The sequence below is a fragment of the Falco punctatus genome, assembly GCF_963210335.1.
Source record: "Falco punctatus genome assembly, chromosome: 2".
Lineage (NCBI taxonomy): Eukaryota > Metazoa > Chordata > Aves > Falconiformes > Falconidae > Falco > Falco punctatus.
In genome coordinates this window covers 29,254,986-29,278,049 of record NC_137581.1, presented here as the reverse complement: position 1 = coordinate 29,278,049, position 23,064 = coordinate 29,254,986, and the positions used below count along the sequence as shown (strand labels likewise).

The window sequence follows — 23,064 nt, the reverse complement described above, 5'->3', positions numbered from 1 at the left end:
CCAGGTTCTGTTTTCTATACTTCGACTGCACAATAAATCATTTTTCTTAGTTTGCTTAATAGTCTTGGTAACTACCAGATGCTATGAAGTTACAGAATCATAGAAAAGGCTGGAAAAGACCTTTAAGATCATCAAGCACAACGGTTAACGCAGCACTTTCAGGTACCGGAACGCTGGTGAGCGGAACGCTTGGCGCAGCTTCCGGCCGCGCCGGCGGGACCGAGCGGGGGACGGACCGCCCTGCCGGACCGCGCCGCCTGCCGCGCCGCACCCACGATGTGGAGCCGCGTCCGTGGCTGCGATGCGGCCGGCGGCCCCTGTCGCCTCGCCATGCGGCTGCTCGCCGGGCCAGCCAGCGGCCGGGAGGCGGCGGGGGCGGCGCGGCGGGAGGGGAGGCCTCACAGGTACCGTCGCCTCGCGCAAATCCCTTCCCCGGTGGAGAGGGCGCGGCCTTTGGCGGGACGGGGCTCCCCGGGAAAGGCTGCTCCTGTGCGCCGCGGGTGGGGCCGGTCCAGGCCGGGGCGCCGCGGCCTGCGCCTTGGCAGCGGGTTGCCGCCATTTGCCTTCATGTTACACGGGGGGGGTGTGTGTTTTAGCGACAGTCTCCCGTGACCGCGAGGCCTGCCCGGTGCCCGTGGTGCTGCGCTGTGCCCTGCCGCGGCCCGCCGCCCTGCCCGCCCCCGGGGTCTCGGGGTTTAAGCCCGCTTGGCGGCAGGCCCGTCCTGCCGGGGCTGGGCCCTGGTGCCACCCGCGGGCAGAGGGCATCGGGAGGGTGAGGCCAAGCCGAGGGGTGTGGGTTGTGTTTCTTGCGTGGCTCTCCTTGCAGTCCTTCTCATCTCTGGGCGCAGGGAAGGATGTGCACCTGTGACCCGGGCATCATTTTACCGCGTGTGTATCAGGAGAGCAGTACATGCCCAAAGCACTGGCTGAAAATAGCGTTTGGAAGTTCATTATTATTTTTACTATAAGCTTTTAACTACTTCTAATGAAAAGTCTGTTGTACCTTTGCTTTTTTTATTTCAAAGCTCCTCGACATTTTTGAACAAGTTCCGATACTGTGATAGCCTGATAAATAAAGCAGCTAGGTTTCTTTTGTGGCTGTGTTTGCTTTCTAGGGATAGGCTTCTGAGCAGAAGAGAAACCCGATGGTAGATGAACTAACAGTAGTGCAAACTGCAGTGTGCCACTGGCTTTACATGTTTAGGACTTGCAGCCTTGCTGTGTTTTTCTGCAAGGAAAGATCTCTGAATGGATAAATAGTTTAAGGAGCATGCTGCTTGAATTAATGAAGAACGTGTTTGAAAAAGATCTGCTGTTTTACACTGAATGGTTCCCCACAGGATTCCTACCATCTTCTCAATAATGCAGATGAAGCTTTCCTTAAATTTTCCTGTTGCTTTTCAACATTGAAACTTAGGGTTTAATGCTGACAATCTATTAAGTATGGAGTGACTGAGGCAGTAATGTGGTGTCTGCCTAGCAGATTTTTCTTTTTTAGCCAGAGGGGTGTGTGTGAGAGGGGAAAGTATATCAAGATTCCTTCAGATTTGTTGAAGTGTTTTAAGATCTGCTGAAATGTTCTATTTTGAATCAAAACACATACTTAATTGTAAGGGTTTTTTCTTTATTTTAGTAACTTTAAGGTGATTTTTAAACAAAAAAAGTATTTGTGAATTTAAAGACTTAAACATTTCATTTTAGTATGTTAAAGAGTTTAGAATGTTTAAAATTCTTTGAATTTTACAGTAGTTTTTATAGAGTATTTGTTGTGTCTGTGTTGCAGTAATACCCTGAGCAGCTCCCTGCTGTCCCTGGCTTTGCATCCTCATTGGCACCATGGCAGTTTTAGCTTCTTTGTGTTAAACTAGTGATGTGTTAAACTAGGTAGAAGAGCTGTTCCAGAGGGAAGAATAACCAAAATAACTTTTTTGTTTGTTACTGGGTTGTCTTGCAGCAGGATCCATTTTCCCACATGGCTGCAGAAATGCTTGGGTGCTATATTGCAGGGCATAGGGTGGGGGAATGCAATCTGTAGTAGTGCTACAAGTGTAAAATGATGTGAAGCTGAATGTGTGGGTGCAGTCTTTTTTTCAGGCAGCTAGGAGTGATCTCTTTGCCTCATTTTAAGAGTTCTGTTGAGTTTTCTATAGTACTAATGAATTTAAGTATCAGCTACCAGTAGATTCAAACTCTGTCTGCTACCTAATGCAGAAATACTTGAGAAGTTTTAAGTTAGTAGATTAAACACTGTTTATTTATGGAGGAAATAAATTTATTTGATTTTTGTGATGACAAACCCATAAATGATAAGGCACCTAAATGCTGCCTTAGTCCTTCTCAAAAGTCAAAATGTGCATATTGGACACGTACTTAACATACTCAGTTAGGCCTAGACACTTGTAACTGATGGTGTTTTTGTAGACTTAAATAATAAAGCCTTGGACCCTATTTGTAGCTTCTGGTTTTTATTTATTTTTTTAAACTTCTAGCAAAATACAGAAACTCTTCAGCACAAGCAACATAGTTTCTACTGAGAAAGATAAATCTACTACTTCCAAAGACAGCAGCACTGAAGTGTCATCAAAGAGTCAGGAAGGTACAGCAGAAACACCAAAGCAGAAGTTACTAGACATTATTGGTCATATGAAAGTAGAAGTGAGCTACAGGACAAAACTCCAACAGTTAAAAACACGTGAAATCAAAAAGCAAGCCACAAACAAGCTGGAAGGCCCGGACAGTGAAGGCGCTGTGCCTCGGAGAACTACAGAAGACATCCAGCGGTAAAGTATATATTTTTCTTAACTTGTTTTCTCCTTTCTTGCATATTTTTTTTTTATGATCTGGGACAAAATAAAGCATCAAATGCTGTTTCCGAGTATGGAAAAGAATCTTGTAAGGATATATGGTGTACAGATGTAGATTACAGTAAATCACAGGGGAGAATATGGACAAAAGATGTTGTAGGCTTTCTACTATGTGCTAACTTTCTGCACTGAGACTTTTGAAAGGTAACACTACCGTCTGCATGTATAAAGTGATTTGAATGTGAGGGCGGAAATACTGTTCAGGTAAAATACAATAAAACTGAGGAAAAAGGGAAAAAATAATGATTGTCAAGTCTTGCAAGTGGCTCCCCTCCATGGTGTGTTTATAATTTTTATAAACACGCAGATCTATGCTGCCTGTGGTCTTCAAGCTTCATGTCTGAGGGGCTATGCAGTGGCATAGGGCTGCCATTTTCCCAGGTTTGAGAACACGAGCTTGTCAGTGTCAATGAGATGATTTGTGCAACATAGGGCAAACCTGGCCATCCCCTGGCCACCCCCATTTGGGATAATAGGTAACTCTAACTTCTGAGTTAAGACATAAAATGACAGTATAGAAATGACAACTGAAAAATATTAAGGCTTTTAATTTTTTCTATTTCCATATCTGTTGTGTCTCTTACAGAGGCAAGCCTTTAAATCCAGAACTGGTGGAGGCTGTTTCTGCAGTTGCATCTTCCCTCCCACTCAACAAGAAACAGACGGAATCGGAACTACTTGCACAGCTAAGAAGACATGAAGAAACCACAGATAAACAGAAAAGGGGGGGAACTATTCACTTACGGTCTGTTTATTGAGTGTTATTTTCATTAGTGTTGAAATTCTGATTTTGCAATGTCATCATGAAGGTGACTGGGTTCTGTGTTGGAAAGATGGCCCTGAGAGATACATTTGGACAGGTTATCCTTGGAATTAGTGAATATTAGGAACATTATTAGTCTGGTTATACCAAACTCCCTAAATTTTGCCATCCTCATTATAAAATGGTTTTGCAGAAATGGAATTGTTTTCCTGCCCAGGATCATTACTTTTTTGGACAGGCTAGCATAGTAACAGATACTTTTTTTTCCCCAAGCTTCCAAAATCCTCACATAATGGATGGATTTGTAGATGTTTCAGACGTTCTGTCTGGACTGGTGAATTTTCATGACAGCTCTGCAGAACTGAACAAGAGTAGCTCTATTTATAGCCCCACCCTTCCTTTCAAAACTTTCCAGTCAACCCAAGAAACTCATCTCTTGGCTTAACTCAGTTTCCAATGTGGCTTTCAAAGAGATGAGAAACATTTGTGTGGAAACTGAAACAGTTGTGCATACTGCTTTTTGGATGATGGCTAGAGACAGATTTTTTCATTCTCTTTGCTTATTTTCAGCTAGTATTTGGATAACTACTCAGAAAATTAAGGCATTAAATCCAGGTGAAATGCTGAACTAAACAGAAAATTGGATCTTCAGCAAAATAGGAATGTGAAACCTTTATTTATGGCAGTTTGTGGTGTAAACTGCAAACTGCTTATCTTAGTTTCAGTTTATTCTGTGAAACTGAATTTTTCCCAAACCAGGATTTAAGTTTGACCCATATGTTATTATTTGTAGATTGCTATGGGGATCGGTAAATGATCACCTTTATCAATGTACTGCAAACAGAACAGCCAGCAAGCTAATGATGTTTGTGGCTGATGTCTGCCTTTTAAGTAAGTGAAAACTTAAGAACGTGACAGATGCTTGCAAATAGGTTGAGTTGGGTGTTTGCAAAGATATACAGTGCTCAATGAATAACTGTTAAACAAAATGCATATTCTTCAGAGGTTGTGAAGGGAGGAGGAAGAAACTGCATTTCACTTTTGGCCTGTATTTGTGATTCTCTACTGAGAGTGCTAGTGGTGGTTGTGGAGGGCAGAATGAAATTCTCTCTAAACTTGTGAGGTTTGTGCTATTTGAGGAGGAAGTATGGTTTTAGGTAGCATATGCAAGCATCTCCAAAGGCTGTATGTGCACTCTGTTTTCATGTCCTTTCAGCCTGAATATAGGAAATCTCAAGAACTTGACAGAAGCTTATCTCTCCACAGGCTCTTGGAGCTGAAATGAGTAGCCTTAAAGCTTAGAGGTCTGGCTGCTTTATGTAAAATTGATGTATTTCTGCATTTTGTGTGTGTGTGTGTGTGCAGTATTACCAAAAACTTAGAGACGCTTCCTAATGTAAGGAGAATAGATAAGGACTGTTTCATATAAAGCATGTGTTCATTAAGCTATTAATTTCCAGTGAGGTTGTTCCATCTCTGTCACTGGGGTTTTCAGAAGAGCAGAGTACACAAACATCTTGCAACTTAAACAAAATTAGAAGCTGCTTAATAGCTGATAACATGTTGGATGACTGTACTGATACTGACTGAGCTAATATGTGCAGTGGCTAACCTCATATGCACCTGCATCTGTTCCTTAAGGTACGTCTGCTCTGAATATCGTTGGTTTGCCTACTGGCATCGAGGGCTCCCTGTCCTTGCCACCCATTGCATCTCCCCCTCCCCTGAAGCACTTACCCAGCTGTAACTGCTGTGGAAGAAAGAAGGTGTCTTAAGGAAGTTCTAGTCTAAGCAAAAAGGGTGTTTTTGTTGGGAGAGTTTAAATTCTTCAGACATTTAAAAGCACCTGCAGCTATATAGTGGCTCTGTATAGTTGATTGATGGGTTAAGATGTGCTATTACAATATTTTATAACATCTTTGTGGGTGAGTTACTATAGTTAGAAAAATGGTTAGAAACATCCATTTTCCTCAACCAAAATGAGCCTTTTTGGTTGGTTAGGAATGTCATGGCTGGCTTGCTATGCTTTGAGTTGGCGAGTTCTGTTCTCTGAGGCAGCTTTGTGAACTAGCTTGTTTCCCCTGGGAATATGCCTTCCCCCCCCCCCCCCCCCCCCCCGCCCCATCTTTCCCCCACTATATGGTGAAAAGTTCTGTTTTCTTCCTTAATAGTTAGGAAACAGTTTGAAGCTCTTATCAGTAGATGAGTTTTCAGGAATGATCAGCAGCTCCTGCTGATTTTCATGACTGAAAACTTGGTTAATAGTAACTTTTCACAGTCAGACTCTGAGATAAATGTGGTACTTTCAGCTTCTTGATAAGTGTTTAAAAATGTTGATTTTGAAGAGCCCAGCAGCCCTCAGACTTGCTTGGGCATGACTTTATATTCCAGAATTTCTCAGTCCACACAAGGCACTAAAATGCTTCTACTATATTAGAAACCAATTACTTTTATTCATACGTGATTATTTTGTATTGATTTTTTTTTGACAACAAGAGAATATGGGCAATTTAGCTTTAATTTTTTTCTATAAAGATTTTATATTCGATATACTGGCACATTTTAGAAGCCAGTATATATTCCTCCATTATTTAACACTATTTAAAAATGAGACCCCTTCACAAACAGTAGAGCCATATAATGCTCGCCTGCAGAAGATTGGGATACTGCTATTGGGATTTATGATGTACAATACAATGTATGTTGTCCAGGTCTTTTGGTTTGTACCAATTTATTTTTTTCCCCAGGATTGTGGCATGACCTCCAGAGGTCACTGTTGTATGCAGTCGTCTCACTGCCTTGTTTTGTAGACGGCGCCAGGACAGTGTGTTCACTAGGAGAGGAAAATATTAACGATAGAGGAGTTTATTTTTCTCAGTGTGGGATGAAGTTTCACTCAGTGGAAATTACAACAGCACTGTACCAAAATAAAATCTGCAGCGCTACAGGTTGAAATTTCAGCTCCTGTTTTGGGTTAAGAAGAAAAGTAATTCAGAGCTAAGGCTGAAGTACATCCAGAGCTCCTTGGGTGTCCGTTTTTAGTATTATAATTATTAGTTACTAATCAGGAAAGACAGAGAATCTGTGGTTGTTACAAAAGCTCTACTGCTTCCCACCTCTGGAAGGCAGAAGTATCTAGGAACTTAGTTTTTTAACCTCGTGCTGGGACGTGAGGTAATGTCTAACCACTGTAGGTACACTGGGGTTGGAGAATGACTTCGTAATCTTATGTTTTTCATTACAAAAGGCATTTAAATCATCTTTGTAGTTTTATTTTTAGTTAATACAGGGGCACTTTCAATCTTGGGAGTGATGAATGTTGCTGCCAGAAATGTTCATATACCAATGACAGAGTGACGTTAAGGACTTCCCAGTGAGAAATAGGATACCATTGACTCTGTGTTCTGAGAGCTTGGTAGCGTAGTCTGTCCAAATCTACTGTGTAAAACCACAAATAAATCAAGGTCAGCTGTGAGGAGAGCTTATCTGAGCAAGCCTGATCCCCCTGAAGCATGGGAACACTCCAGCCTTTTAGGTTGCAGCCAGGTCAAGCAGTTGGGCTGGGCTGTGTGTGGCTGACCTTAGGAATTATGTCCCCTTAACCCTCAGAAGTGTGTCAAGCCCAACACCAGCTCACTGATGCCAGTAGGCACTTCACAGAGTAAATTCTAGTGTAAGATACGCAACTAATCTGAGATTGTTTTTTCTTCAAGATTAAAATGAAATTATTTAAAACTTGTTCTCAGGTGCCTTTCTTTCAGAGTAGTACTTGAAGAGCTGTGCTATTCTTATTCTGCCATTTGAAACCACATCTAACACCAAATATAAATCCTACTGTGTTGCTGTGGCAATTAAATTATAATTTTCCAGAAGTATTTCTTGTCAGTAAAATCTCTTTTGACTTAAATTGCCAAAACCATTGTTTGAATTTCATGCAGATTTTCATAAAATGGATATGCAGTGTTTTCAGCCTGGCCTATTTGTATTTTTTGAGACCATATTAATGGTTAAAACTTGAGTGCTGCAATTTTGGAGGACTGCATGTTACTGGAAGCAGTTGGATGGAGAGGACAGCTGTGAGGAAGAACTACCAGCTTGGTCTTTAACAACCAACAGACTTATCAGTTAAGGGAGCTAACTGGCAGAGGCAGAAAAGCAGTGTGTTTTGCCCTTTGCATTCAGAATGAGTAGCATACAGTGCTGGAAGAGATCAGAGCATTTGCTCTTCGCATATGATTTTGACTACAGAGTTATGAAGGAAGATTTGGCCTGTTAATGCTGTAATATGATTACACGATGCAACAGATTGCAGTGGATCAGGAAAGGTGACCTACTTATTAGGGTGGCATGATTGACCCATGTCAGCTGATATGTGAGGGCAAGCTTCCTTTTGGTCTGCAGCAGTACAGCTCTGTCCCGGGGCAGTGTTGGTCCGTGTCCAAAAAACTGGTGTGGTTTTTTTTTTTTTTTACCTCCCTATTTCAGCATATTCCTTGTATCCAGAGAAATTCCTCATTTACTTAAGGGAAACATACCAGGTGCACTCAGTATTGGTATGCAGATACATGAAATTCTTTTAGTTGGGAACTAAATAATTTCAAAGACGACATCTACTGTTGATTTAGTAGGCTAGAATGGCACTTTTCATTCAATCTATATAGCATGTAACAGCTGAGGCGTTTTAAATAAGACTTGAATGGTTGATGACTTAAAAGTGAGTGTATGTTGTGGAGTAATATATAATTCTGATTCATACAAGCTTATGTAGCGTTTCTGGTTAAGACATATGACAAATATCTTGATTTGTCAATTTTTTGACAAATTTTTTGAGTTTTTACATTCATGTTTTTAATTTCAGCAACGTTATTTCAGAAATGGCAATTAAAAGGCAGTCCCCAGCTCAGAGAGGTGTGATGCTATCCCGTCGCATTTCCTTGGAGTTCGATGAGGATGGTCGAAGAATCAAGCCTGAAAGATTGTCACCTCAGTCTTCTGACTCTAGAAGGTACTTCTGTTACGTTCCCTTCCAATAGGAGTGTGCAATCAATTACTAATGGCTAGTATTTTAAATGTAGTTGTACATTTTCATGTTACCATGATACTTCAGAGCTTAAAGAAATTAGTTGTGTTTTTCAAGAAAAGTACTGCTCATGTTGAAATACGCTGTGATAACACACTAATGTTAACTAGCTATTGAAATAATGTGCACTTTTTTAATATTAAATTTTAGATTATTAAAATACTAGGTGTTGAAACACAGTTGTATTTAAGTACTTACATTTTTCTGACTTACACAATACAATTTTATATCACAACTTTTTGGGAAATGGAGGTTTTGAAGGCTTACTTTCATGTAGGGGAAAACAGATAAATGCTCTACATTTAGAAAAGATTCATACATTCTGTTGGCGTTTTAAAGAGATTTTGAAGTTGTTTTGTTTTTTACCACCTTGTTGCAACTGATAAATCATTCTGTAATTGATTTTTCTATTGTCTGTGACTTTGTAATTGTCTATGGAATGAACGTAATTTACATGATTATTTCAGGGTACCTCTTAAATTTTATCTTGCTGCTGGTGTATGTGGCCATTCTACTACTTAATGAATTCATGAGTGGTCTTAAATTTTTGGTTTACTCCTGTAAGTTATGCTTTCTTGCCTGCAGTCTTTTCATTTGCCCATGGCAACTCATCATCACATTTCTTCTCAGTATATCCTTTCTCTGGCAGTTCTGGTTTTAGTAGAATTATCTTCTCTAATCATTAATTTATTTTGCAAATAAATCCCCTTGTCTTTGTGTTTACGGCTGGAATTTGAGGGATTCATTTGTGTTTAAATAGATAATACTGAAGACAAAATTTGGATAACTAAGAAAAAAAAAAGCATAAATTTATGGGTGAGTAGATGTACTATATTCTGCCCTCTTTGGCAGACACATCTATTTTGGTGTGTCATAAACAGAACTGTGACTTCCCATAAGGAACAGGTTGGAACATATGCATTGAGCCATGTAGATAACGCAAAAACCTCAAAGCAGCAGTTTATAGCCAGTCATTAGAAGAATTTAACCTGTTTGCTGAAATGTTTCTGAGTAACTTCCTTGTTCTTGAGCTACCAAACTGTTAAGGTGTACTAGGGAAATATCTCTTGGGCATCTTCGACGTTATAAGGCCAGCAAGCAGTGTTTTCTTGATTCCTGATGCAGAGCTTGTAGAATGTGCAAGAGGGGCTTCCTGTGGTGGAAGTAGAAAGGAAGAAGTAGAACAAGGTTCTTGACCAAGCTGTCCTGACTTAGATGTTTCTGTCCTGGCGTTTTCATTCAGCTGGTTTGAGGAGTAAGGGAGCTGATGTCATTATCAGCTGCTGAATAGCTCTATAGGTAGCTTTAATCTGGGGGTAATTGTCAGACAGAGTTGGTAGTCACATGGAAGTAATTTTGTTATGCTGTGATTCTTGACTGACTGTGAGAAATACTTTATTTAAGATGTTGGATTAAAAGTTTTTCAAAGTTTGAGAGACTAGAAGTAATATGATGAAATCTGAACTGAAAACCTGAGGTATTACATGCTGGTACGGTGTATATTATTTTATATCTTTGCTGAAATTTTCATTTATTAACATACTGCAAAGTAAAGTGAATTTCACTTATGTTTGAGAACGTTTATTACATTTATGATATCTGTGAAGCTGTCTCGCCCTCTTTGTGTGATGAAAGTGCACTTGGGATATAACTTCAGGAACAGTACCTTAAAATATTTTTAAAAATCCCTTTAATGAGAAAACTGTCTCCAGTTTTAGTCCTGAGTTTCCTTCTACGTTCCTGAAAATCTAATGCATATACTTACCTATTGATAATATGAAAAGAATGGGTTAGGAAGAGTATCTAAGTTTAAATGGAGTTAGTAGATTTCAATGAAATGGGTGATGGTGCTTTATAGTAATTTGAACTAGTAATTTTAAAATAAATGTTCTTCCAAGTCATGCCTGTATCTGATGATATTGAGAGTTACACACAAATATGAAAATATAATCCTAAACCAACATTCTTTTAGGGCTCTGTGCTGAAAGAGATCCAGGGTAGTTACATCAGTAAAATGTAATATGAAGAACAGGTATGCAGAAGTAGTTGTGTTTATCAGAAATCCACAGTAAACCCAGACAGGTGAAATTTTAAGGTCAGGAAGGGCAACTATTGCCAGAGTAGCAGTGAGTATGTAATATATAAAGTAGGAAATACTAGGATTTCAGTGGAAACCCAGAAGATTGTATGATTAAAAGAATCATTTGTTCTGAACTTCAATGTGTTGGAAAAACAATGCCTTTACTGTACTTTTTTCCTGTTTATAAGAAAATTTATTTTGATTACTTGTTGAACTCTTGGATTATTAAATTTTTTTGGTATACACTTACGCTGAAGATAAATATGATTAAGAATAGATGGTCAGAGTGAAATATTTTTATATTCAGAAGAGAGAGCATCAAGGTGATGCTGTTTAAAATATATCGTGCAGATATACTTTGAGTGTTTGCCATATGGCAGAGAAGGTAGCTGTGTAATCTTCCAAAAAGGCTATTTATGTCATAAAGCAGGAATTGTTTGATTTAGCTGGTGCCTTTTCTCTTCCTGAATTGTGCCATATTTTTTATGGGGGAAAAAATCTCCAAATCACCAGATTCACTTTTAAATTGCAACTTTGTAAAACTGTTCGAGTACTGTAGTTTGGTACTGTTTAGCTTTGTTCAGATTCCTAACTATTTCAGTTAAAAAATGACTGCAAACACAGTGTTTGATTTATGCTCATTCTTTCACATGGAAATGTTTTGGGAAGCTCTGTTACAGATGAATAATAAAGTCATGAACACTTTCTCTGGTTAAATGCCTGAGGATTTAGTGAGAGTCACTATCTCGTGTTTTTTTTTCTCCAGAGATATGTTAGTTCATGAGAATATTTTGTGCTTTTGAATTTGTTATCTGGCAGTGTTGTGAAGCGTTGTGAAATGCTAAATATCATTTGTCTTTTTTGTTATAGAAGTCTCAAAGGAGGAAGAAGGCTTAATATATTCACTAAGGCTTCTACAGAACCAGAAAATGCACTGAAAACAGGTTAGTGGAAATTCAATAATGAAAAACCCAGTGAGGCCAAATTCTGAATTTTTAGAACATCAAGAGATTCATTTTTGTGGGTCAGACTTGTGACCTGTTAGCTTCCTGCCTTCAGACCTATGAAAAAGTGAATACTTTAATGTAACTCTGATTTTTACTAAGCAAAACTTCCATGTGGCATAGTAGATTTTCTGTACTAATCAGGACATTCTGTTACTGAACTTGAAGGGGTAAAACCGACTTTTTGTCACCGAGGCTTGTCTGTCTTCTGTGAGTGGAAAACTAGCCTGGAGAATGGGTATGTTGGCTGCAGTAGCTTATTTGGTCACGTTGCAAACTTGCTGCATTTATCACAAGGCTGTGATCCCAGGGAAATGAGCTTGCTCTACAGGGGGCTAAGCATAAGCAAGGTAGAAAAAACCCAAGACTATGCATTCAGTTGCTTTGTAGCCTTCTCTTGTTTAGTGTTGTCTATGTAGCTTGAAAGATCCTGTAAGTGACTGACAAATGATGCCTTGTTTTACCTACTGTAAAGCTCGTCATGTATGTTTAGAAGCATAGAATGGTTTGAGTTGGAAGGGACCTTTAAAGGACAGGTGGTCCAACCCTCCTGCAATAAGCAGGAACATCTTCAGCTAGAACAGGTTGCTCGGAGTCCTGTCCAGCCTGACCTTGAATGTTTCCAGGGATGGGACATCTACAGCCTTTCTGGGCAGCCTGTTCCAGTGTTTCACCACCCTTGATCATAAAAAATTTCTTCCTTATCTAGTCTGAATCTGCCCTCTTTTAGTTTAAAACCATTACCCCTTGTCCTGTGACGACAGTCCCTACTAAAATGTCTGTTGTCATCTTCCTTATAAGCCCCCTTTAAGTATTGAAAGGCTGCAATAAGATCTCCCTTAAGCCTTCCGTTCTCCAGGCTGAACAACTCCAAATCTCTCAGCTTTTCCCCACAGGAGAGGTGTTCCATCCCTCTGATTATTTTTGTGGCCCTCCTCTGGACCTGATTCACAGGTCCATGTCTTTCCTGTGCTGAGGAACCCAGAGCTGGACACAGTACTGCAGGTGGGGGTCTCACCAGAGAGAGTGGAGGGGCAGAATTACCTCCCTTGACCTGCTGGCCACACTTCTTTCTATGAAGCCAGTTGGCCAGGGCTGCAAATTTACATTGCTGGCCCATGTCCAGTTTTACATCCACCAACACCTGCAAGTCCCTCTCAGCAGGGCTGCTCTCAGTCCCTTCATCCCCCAGCCTGTATTGATACCTGGGGTTGCCCCAACCCATGTGCAGGATCTTGCACTTGGCCTTGTTGAACCTCATGAGGTTCACACGGGCCCGCTTCTTGAGCTTGTCCGGATCCCTTTGGATGGCATCCTGTCCCTCAGGTGTGTCAACTGCACCATTCAGCTTGGTGTCATGTGCAAATATGTGGAGGATGCACTGAGTGCCACTGTTGGTGGTGTTGGTGAAGATACTAAACAGTACTGGTCCAAGTACAAACCCCTGAAGGATGCCACTCATCACTGATCTCCATCCAGACGTCGAGCTGTTGACCACTACTCTCTGGATGTGACCGTCCAGCCAATTCCTTATCCACCATGTACATATGCCGAAACCCATATAAATTAAACCCCAAAAGCAACAGCAAAATGTGTGTGATACCTGGCTATTCACTGAATGTCACAGCTCTGCAGGAGCAGTTGTAATGCCATGTAAGGGGGATAGCTTTTGCACAGGAAGACTTGGCTGTACTGCGAACGGGATTTTGGCTAAGAGCGTGTGAATATGGGCAAGTCATGTAAAAACTCCCTACTTCACTTTTCTTCCTGAACAATGAAATTGTGCATTCTTAGCACTGACCTTTAATATGCTGATTTCCCTAAGCTATTCTGAGGCCCTTTGGAGAAAAGACTTTATTTCAGTGTAGTGACTTACAACTATGTATAAAACCAGCAGCTGCAGAAGAAATAGTATTCCTCTCTTGATATCTCAGAAGATGACATGTATTTGTTTCCTTTTCAAGAGCAAGACTGTTAGTTTTTGCCAGATTCTTGCTGAGTAGTTTTCTCCTTTTTTTACACTTGAAACTGCAGGAAGAAATTAACATGTTTACTGAATTTCTTTAGTAAGATGTCAGTGCAATTTGCGTATTTTCAAGTATACTGCTGTGAGCTTTCTGGATGCAGCCACCTCTGTGGTGGACAATGAAGGCTGCTTATTAGAATGGAATTCAATTTACCGTTTTTAAGGTTGCCAGTTTCCTTAAAATTGGTCCATTTTACATAATGAATGATGCAGCATTTATTTTTAGCTATCTTGACAAATGTGATGTTCAAGTAACTGGCATTTGAGTTGAATCAGGTTTACTCAGGTAAGAGGGTGAGAATTTAACCTTTTTGGCACAAGCACAATACAGGCACAATGGCACTTAGTAGTCACCCTAGATAGAAAGTTGAGATACACTTTTTTTTTTAATAAACACAAAACTGTAATGTACACAAATTTTGTAAGAGAACAAGTGGACTTACTGGATTTGTAATGAGATACTAAAAAGTAAGCTTCTTTCAGCTTTTTATGTGGTGTTTCCTTGTTTTATTCCAGGTAGCCTTGAGGAAATGCACAACATATTCTAAACCAGGAAGCTTCTTACTTGGCTTACTGACTAAGCCTGATGACAAAAAATTTTTTTGTGTTACTCTCAGGAAGTACCACTGTGATACTTGATTGATTTGCCTTCACTGTCTGGGCTCATATTAGTGGAGATAATGAGTTAAAGTATTGTTTATACATGACAGAAAATAAATTTCTGTGTTATGTATTGAGCATTTATTGTGAAATGTAAATGGGAAAGTAAACTGGCATCCTGAAAAAAATATTTGTAACTGTTAACATAAAAGATCAGTACCTGTTAAAAAACACCACTGTCATTTTATTTTGTTTCACAGAGGTGAAAATATAATGTTTATCACCTTTACTGTAAGCTTGAAAAATTAGTTTCTGCTCTATTCTACTAGAAGATTTATTAGTAGCACATTATTAGAAGGTATTAAGATGTGGGTAATAATTTCATTCTGTTATGATTTCTTGTGTGGTCTTTTATCTGTATTTTATTCCTGCTTCCAGCCCTCAAATCAAGGTAGGCAGCTAGGGAATATAGTTTCAGCAATTTCCCTGCTAAGTAAGACCTAATTTGGAAAAGTGTCTTCTGATTTAACACAAAATGTGAAAATGCTTTTCAGTATTTCAGTATTTCAGAAATACTGTTTGCCCTTTCATTTTGTTTTTTTTTCTTAAGGGAGGGAGGAGGTTTTTTCTTTATTTTTAATCCAGTGGAGTTGTAAGCCAGTGAGTTGAAGATGAAATTATAGTATCTTGGTTTCAAATACTTAGACTTATTAGTAAAGTCTATTATTATTATTATTAGTAAAATAATAGCTGATTGGCCACGATCCACTTCAAATGGACTGTAGCATTTGTATTCAAGATCTCTGTTCCAAGGAGCTTAGGGTGAATTGGTAACAGGGGGAGACACGAAAATAAAGGGGAGCACAACTGTCATGAGGCAGCAGCCAAAGGCACTCCCAGTGGCTCCTCCCTGTCCTGTGGCAACAGCTTGTTCCCTTCACTTCAGCAGTGTGGTTCAGTCTGGGTTCATGACCAGTTCTCCTGGGTGGAGAGGCAAGAACTCCTTAAGAGTAACGCTGCTGCCAGATAAATCTTTTATTTTATTTTATTTTTTAATCAAAGTGTACTTATATGTATCAGGAAAGATGCGTCTTTAAAGGGACTGTTTGATTTTGGAAGAAGAATAGGAAATCAGGATTTCTCAAGCCCAAGAGACAAAAACTGGGACACTTATGAGTGGCGGGGAAGAAATTGCCATCATTTGGAGACTGAGTTGTTTCCCTGAAGGAGGAAAGTATAGTTGTGAAGTACCTGAAATCTCTTCTAGTAAGCAAGATTCCTTTGGCAGAGTGTACCAGTCAAGTTCAGAGTTTGTAGTATGTACGAGTTGTGAAAGACAAAAAGGAAAAAAAGATTGTGGAAAAATTAAATTCCCGCTCTGTGTGAAAGGCTTAAAAATAAATTGTCCCCTAGGAGTTCAGAATAGGTTTTCACCAGATATTTGAGAATTTAATGGACTTTCATGTCAACAAGAGATTCTCATTTGAGAAAGGTGATGCTGGCATCTAAGGCAGAAAAATTAGCACAGCTGAAAGTATTAGTCTCTGTAAAGGTTAAAGGACTTTGGTTTAGTTAGTGAGAAGTCTTTGGCATGCTGATAGATCTTTACAAAATTTCTTTTTTAGTATCTTCACCAACAATTTGGGATCTGGAATTTGCAAAGGAGATTGCAGCAGTAACTGCACAGCCTCCTCGAAATGGTTTTGAGGAGATGATCCAGTGGACAAAAGAAGGAATACTGTGGGAGTTCCCAATTGACAATGAAATTGGTACGTGCACTATTTTATTATTTGTCTCTTTGTATCTTTTCTGAGAATTAGAGCATATTATGACCTTTGACTCTCGTAACATCATGTTTCAGCTATGAGTCATGCATTTGATAGTAATAGCGTCCAAAATCAGAGATGCTTCAGATGAACTCATTCTGGCACTCTTCAGACGAGATTCTGCCAAAAAAGGGGAGAACTCCCTCCCTCCCTCAGCCCTGATGCTTTCAGCACCAAAAGGCCATTCAGGTCTATTACATAATACCTTTTACTATGCAGCTTCTTTAAAGAAGCTTCTAGCAGAGGATAGGAAATCTTAAAACTGCCATGTGTGTTTTATAATGCTGATTCTGTTCTTTGGTGTGGCTCTCAGACCAAGCGGCTAGCAGGATCCTAATCAGCTGTCTGCCAGTTCCATATCTGTGTTGGCTGAATGTTAAACAGTTGTTTGCTCCCTTTGTTCTATCTGTTTCATAAGAATAAACAGTCAGTGCTCACTCACTCTGGGCATCTATCTTAACTAGACATCTTTGTGCATGCTATTTACTTTTATTACTGTTGAAAAAAAAAAAAAGCAAGCATTTTGTGAAGTTAAGCCAGCAGAAAAGGAACAAATGTTAAGGAAGGGAAGGACAACTACACAAAGCAGGTGTACACTTTAGGAAAGGGAACTTCATAACTTCAGGGAGAGCTTGGCTGTGGGTTGGTGTGTTTTGGGGTTTTTTTTAAGACTTTAAAGACATCAAACAGGACTACTTTTAGAATGATTCAGTCACTGAAAGCAGAACAGGTTAGTATCTGAAGCAGGGAGTCTTTGAAAATCTGTCCTATACCGAGCTGCAAATTGCATAATGTGGTTCATTGTTTCTTAATGTTTATTCTCATCCTATTTTGGCAGTTTTTTCACAGAATATAATCACTGCTCCCAGAATTGATCTGTTCTATCATGTAGAAATCCGAGTATACTCTAGTCATGTTTTTGCAAGCTGAAAACCATTGCGGCCAATGGTTTTTCTGTTGTTGTAATGTGGCTGGAATCTTGCTGTCTGGGGTTGTAAGTGGACCAGGCGTCTTTGGTGGCCAGTGGTTTTTCTGTTGAAGCAACGTAGCTGGAACAGTGCTGTCTGGGATGGGGTGGCGAATGGACAGCATTACATACATCTTTACATGTAATTAAACAAGAACCTTTATTGATTTGTCCACAAAGACTAGTCATGTGGAAAATTCCAGTGGAGTGTTCCAAAATCTATCACCTCTCAGGTTGAAATATCAAATCAGTAAATTCCATCCTGTCAAACTGCCAGCCACAGACTGTTAATCGGATCAGGTATGTCAAAGCACAGTTAAAAGCTTGAAAACCTCTCTCCAATTATACCAACATAGTGTAATTGCAGTGGCTCTTCAAAAGAAATCAAAAGATGCCCATTCCTGCTATTAATTTGCAGTTTTGTAACAGTTGTCTCAATAGGAGGACATTACCTCAGCTTGTTCTGTATTAAGAAACGTGTGATTTTTCTTCTATGCCACAAGCACATGGCTTTAAAAACATAAGTGTAATGAAATTTACTGTTGAGGAAGGATGTATACTCAACATTTAGTATTATGAAAGCCTTTAAAGTTTTAAATGAAACATGAAAAAGAAAGAAGACAGCTTGTAACTGGTTTTCTTGTCTCCAGAGCATCTGCAGTGTTGTCGTTAGAGTGCTTTAACGAGGCACTGTGCTGTGCTTTGAGGCATCAGGACAAGGTCATGATTTTTAAAACCTCTGGCCTTGGTGTGAACATCTGAAGGTGTGGCTGGACGTACTGGCTTGCTGCAGTGGCCAGTAGTGGTCTTGCCCCCCAACCCTGCTGTCCTGTTGTCTGCTCTTGCCTGCGTGTCCTTTCCCTTATCTGATGCAGTTGAAGTCACTGTTAGGCAGAAAACTACCTTTTTTTTTCTCCATCTCTCTGACCTCTGATTAATTTTTACCAGGTTAGCAAACCATCAGTATACCTTGCGTAACATCATTCTCACTCCTCCTTTCTGCTTGCCTCTTCTGCTTCTAGTAGCTTTAGTTTTGCTCCATGATTTGCCATGGCAAAAAGTTGGGAAAAACGTTGATTTTTTCCCTTCTAAAAATTATTTCTGTGCATCTCACATCCTGAGGAGCACAGTGGTTAGAAAGGACAGTGCAGATTCTTGATGATACATTGTTTTAGCACCTCATTCTGAGGAGTAAATGCTTCTGGTGGGCCAGAGACTGTTAGGGCAGAAGTGATAGGCTTAATGGAAGTCTCGGAAAAGTAATGCCTCAGTTGCCCCTTGTTGACTTTTGTAGGCAAACATTCACCAAATCCTGTTTTGGCTGTTTTGCTAAGATGCTTTTCCCAACAGAGAAGCATTGAGTCAGCTTGCTAAGAGAGGTGGCAAATGTTACACAGTCATTTTTGGGGGGGGATTGCTTTACTGTAAATTCTGGGTCTGTTCTAGGCACCTACTGTAAAAGCATTATTTATCTCATTCTAAAAATCCTAGAATCATATAATGGTTTGGGTTGGAAGGTACCTTCAAGAATCATCTAGTCCATGGGCGGGGACATCTTTCACTAGATCAGGATACTTGGTCATCTTTATAGCATGTCAGCAACACTCCCTACAAGAATGGACATCTGCGTTTGAGATGTCATCTTTAAGGCAACATTGGCCATGTCTTGGAAGGGTTAGTGTTTTAGCTAGAGACATTCCCTAGACTTTCTGTTTTGCTGTATGTAGGGTATTGGAAATAGGATATTGAGAGTGGGTGACTTGGTGCTTTGAGGTCGATTAAGAAAATCCTCCCACCATGCATATTCTTTCAAACTAGGTTTCTGAGGACAGTGCAAGAGAGGCTAAGGGACAAGCTTGTTCTTCCCATGTAGGAAGTTACGGCTTGCTGGGGGTGAGGGGAATCATACAAGCATATCTCATCTAATCAGTTCCCACCAGAAGTCTCGGCCTCTGATGCTTTGGGCAATTGTGGTCTCTTTTTGTGATGCATGCTTTACTTCTTTGAGGACTGAAATATGTGGTCTAACTGAAATGTTTGGGCTAACACTTCATCCCCAAACTATGTATGATAGTCTTTGACAAATGGGAGATCAAAATACACGGTGTAATATTTCCTTCTGACTTGTGCTTTTGTGAGGCTATAAATTTTTTCATTTCTCTTGGGTTAGAGATGAAATCGGTGAAATTATTAATTAGATGTAATGTCTCCTGATACCCTGTATCTGTCCCCAAAAGAAGAGCATCAAGAAGGCCAAATTTTACTGTCAGCATTATTCAGATTCTTTTGGTAGTGGGCTCATTTGGTATAGTTCTCCTGGATTTTTGTGACCAGCAAAAGCCTGGAAATCTGGAAAGGATGCTAACTTGTGAAAGCAACCAGTAGCATCCAGGTACAGCAAGATTCCACCTTCCCTTGGTGGAGGAAAGTCAGTGTGGGTGACATGGTAATCTGTAAATGGACATTGGTCTCCAAGCACAGCAGAAATATACCTTTTGAAGCTGACGTGATTTTTTTTTAAACTTTTAACATAAAGGAAAAAAGAGTTTCTGAAGAAGGAAACATGCTTGCTTTTTCAAGGACAAACATTTTCTCACATTTGTGGGAAAAATAAGTGTATTTCCCAGCCTGTTCAGATTTTGCAGTTCCTAAAGTTTAAAACAAGAAAGAAAGAACTTAGCGAATACAAGCTGAGAGACTTCTCCATCCCAGAGCTGTGCATTATTTCTTCTGAAACTGTAGAAGCTCTACACAGGGGGAAGCCTAGGACTGACATGGCTTAATTGCCTTGATTTTAATACTCCTGATTTAATGTTGTCAAATAATATACCCTAGCTCGTGTAGAGAAACATGTACACTTAGTCTACAGAGTAGACTTCTTGTTTTTGTTGTCTGGAAATATAATACACAGTATTGTTCTGTAATGATATATTTTTGCTTAAAGGTGCAAATGTCATTTACAAAACTATAGCAGATCGGATAAATAAAATTTTTCACATATCCCTAACTGAAGAATAATCTTTCAATTGCAAATCCCAGCTTGCCTTGTTTTTTTTATCTGAGAATTGGAAACTGCAAAAGCAGCCTCTTTTCTGCATGTAGGAATTTGTGTTCTGAGTCTCTTGCGTGCACTAGCATCATAACACGAACAGCAAAGAAAATCCACAGGGCAGAGATCAAAAACTTACCATAGGATCTGAGCTGTGCGTGATTATATGATCTATAATAATAATCCCTTGTCCCGTGTTCCTGTGGATGCTTTTAAATGCCTTTGAATCATCTTTTGTACTGGTTACAACTTAAAAGTAGCAACTGGTGAGATACACAACATTTTTATGTTGGCATACACTCCCAGATTCAGAAAGCATTGGAAAACTGCTTTTCTATGCCCATTTGATAGCAATAGGATGTTAAAACCATGACTTGGAATGAACATGCGAGTGTATGTTAGCTGTTCATATGACATACTTTATGAGGTTGCCTCATTTGTTCAGGACTAGCTTGTGTTCTTTAATCCTCTGCAGAATTTAGGCAATCAAGTGTTTTCTTAAAGAATTTATGAAGAGAGTGTCCCCAGTCTAAAAGATGGTACCCATGGTAAATCAAAATTTTCATATCCTTAACATTTTTTTTTTTTTGCAAGAAGATTTATTTATTTTTTTTTATTATTCCCCCTACTTCCACCCTGGCATCAGCTTTCAGCCAGGTTACCAGCCAGAAAGTTGATTGAAATATTAGATATTCTTATAAATGAGAGTACGAAACTGAAGTAATAGGGTAGTCAGGAGTATGATATGTGCTGACATTTTTTGTGTAGAGGGAGAAATTAATGTGTTAAAATTCTACAGTTTCTTCCACTTCTGTGTGGTTGGCTTAACTGTGCAAAAGAATTCAAGGGCACAGAACCATTAATTTCACAAATTTAAGATTATTTGCAAACCATATCCTTTTTTACTTTAAATTTGCTGTTACGATAATAACTGTCGTTTTCTTGGATCCCTTCTGTTAGGGATGGACGATGGTGCTGAATTTCATGAACATATCTTTCTGGAGAAACACCTCGAAGGTTTTCCTAAGCAAGGACCTATTCGTCACTTCATGGAGCTGGTCATTTGTGGGCTTTCAAAAAACCCATACCTCAGTGTTAAACAGAAGATTGAACATATTGAGTGGTTTCAGAAGTATTTTGAGGAAAAGAAGGAATTTCTTCAAGAGATTTGAGACTTGGGAAAGTGCTTAACCTTGAAATGAGGAATCATTGCATCAAAATTGATGATTTCTTACAATGGAAGTACTGTCAGTGCATAGTAATCACGTGACCTGAAAATTGTAGTTTAAATAATAAACTGAAAGGTCATACTTTCATGTGTGTATGTCCATGTATATGTGGATATTTTTTGACAACAAAAGAAGGAACTGAAAAGTATGGCTTCTGTAGAATGTACATTTAAAATTTAGTTTATCAAAATTGTCATCTTTTAAATTTGAAACTAATCTTTTGACCATACAAAATACTAGGAGTAATGCCACTTCCTACACCCTTTACACTTGGTGTATATCTTGACAGGTTTCATCATCTTTCCCATTCTGGAAAACTTGAAATGCTTTTGTTTTTGAAAACTCCAGAAACAGCTGTAATGTTGAAGAGCTGTTACTGAGATATGAACAGTTCACTTTGCTAATTCATTAAATACAATGAATTTGGTATTGGTATTTGGATGGTGTTAATCCTTTCTTTCCTTCTTTCAGTAGTTATCTTCATTGGTTCATTTTAAAATTTTTTGTAATGACTAAGTCACTGGAATTGAATGCTTGTTTATCTGCTCAGTGAAGAGGTATTGTATTCATGAGATGTGTGCACAGCATAACACTGCTGAGTTATATAAAATTATATGGGAAGTCTCTCCTACCATCCATACATCCATTCTGAAGCTTTTGACCAACTTCCCATCGGTATTTGTTGTTTGAAAATGGATCTCGTTGTCAAGTAATCCATGAAGTTGTGTGTTGTTAGAGCAAGCAGTTTTATGATGAGGAAATGGCCTCAAATTGTGCTAGGGGAGGTTTAGATTGGATATTAGGAAAAATTTATTCACTGGAAGGGTGGTCAAGCATTGGAACAGGCTGCCCAGGGACACGGTGGAATTGCCATCCCTGGAAAGGTTCAAAAAATGTGTACATCTGGTGCTTAGGGACATGGTTTAGTGGTGGGCTTGGCAGTCCTGGGTTAACAGTTGAACTTGATATTAAAGGTCTTTTCCAACATAAATGATTCTATGCTTACTGCAGTGTTTGGAGCTGGGGCCTTATCTCCTGCATCTGTAGGTCTAGACGGGGGTCTTGACATTGCTGGCAAGGAGAGTTGTTGGCTACAGATTGCTGTCGCATAATGCCATCGCTGTTTTGTTTTTGGTCCTCTGATGATGCTGGTGAAGTATCTATATTTTCTAGATGATCCTTTATTCTAACTAAAGGCAAATGTTCTGTCGTATCTATTAAGCAATCGCAGTATATTTTACTTCAGTTACCTTTTGCTAAATTTTCATCCAGAGTTACTCAGTCGTTCAGAATCCTGGATTAAGTCTCGCTGCCTAACTTTCCAGAGCATTTCCAGCCTCAGATATTGTGTTCTTCCTTGTTCTCTCACATTTACTCCAACCTCTTTAACAGCTGTTGGCCCTATAAATATGATCCTATCTTTTTCTCGCATTTCCTCGTAACTGAGGCAGGAAGGAGAAAGTTACAGAATGAAGGTAAAACACTGGCTTCATATGCAAACTGATTTTTTAAATGAGAATTACAAGAAAGGAAAAGAAAATTAAGAGTTGGCTTTCTTCTGTGAGTTGGAATATTG

The 23,064-nt window shown here is 39.4% G+C and overlaps 1 protein-coding gene across 1 annotated transcript; it reads left to right on the top strand.

The window, feature by feature from the left end:
• Positions 1–216: 216 nt before the first annotated feature.
• On the top strand, positions 217–21,923 carry MRPS31 (mitochondrial ribosomal protein S31). Its single transcript, XM_080376060.1, has 7 exons — positions 217–404; positions 2,490–2,780; positions 3,451–3,609; positions 8,486–8,632; positions 11,658–11,731; positions 16,043–16,186; positions 21,220–21,923. The coding sequence occupies exons 1-7, from the start codon at positions 277–279 to the stop codon at positions 21,429–21,431; spliced, it is 1,155 nt and encodes a 384-aa protein (XP_080232186.1). The 5' UTR covers positions 217–276; the 3' UTR covers positions 21,432–21,923.
• The last annotated feature ends 1,141 nt before the right edge of the window (positions 21,924–23,064 follow it).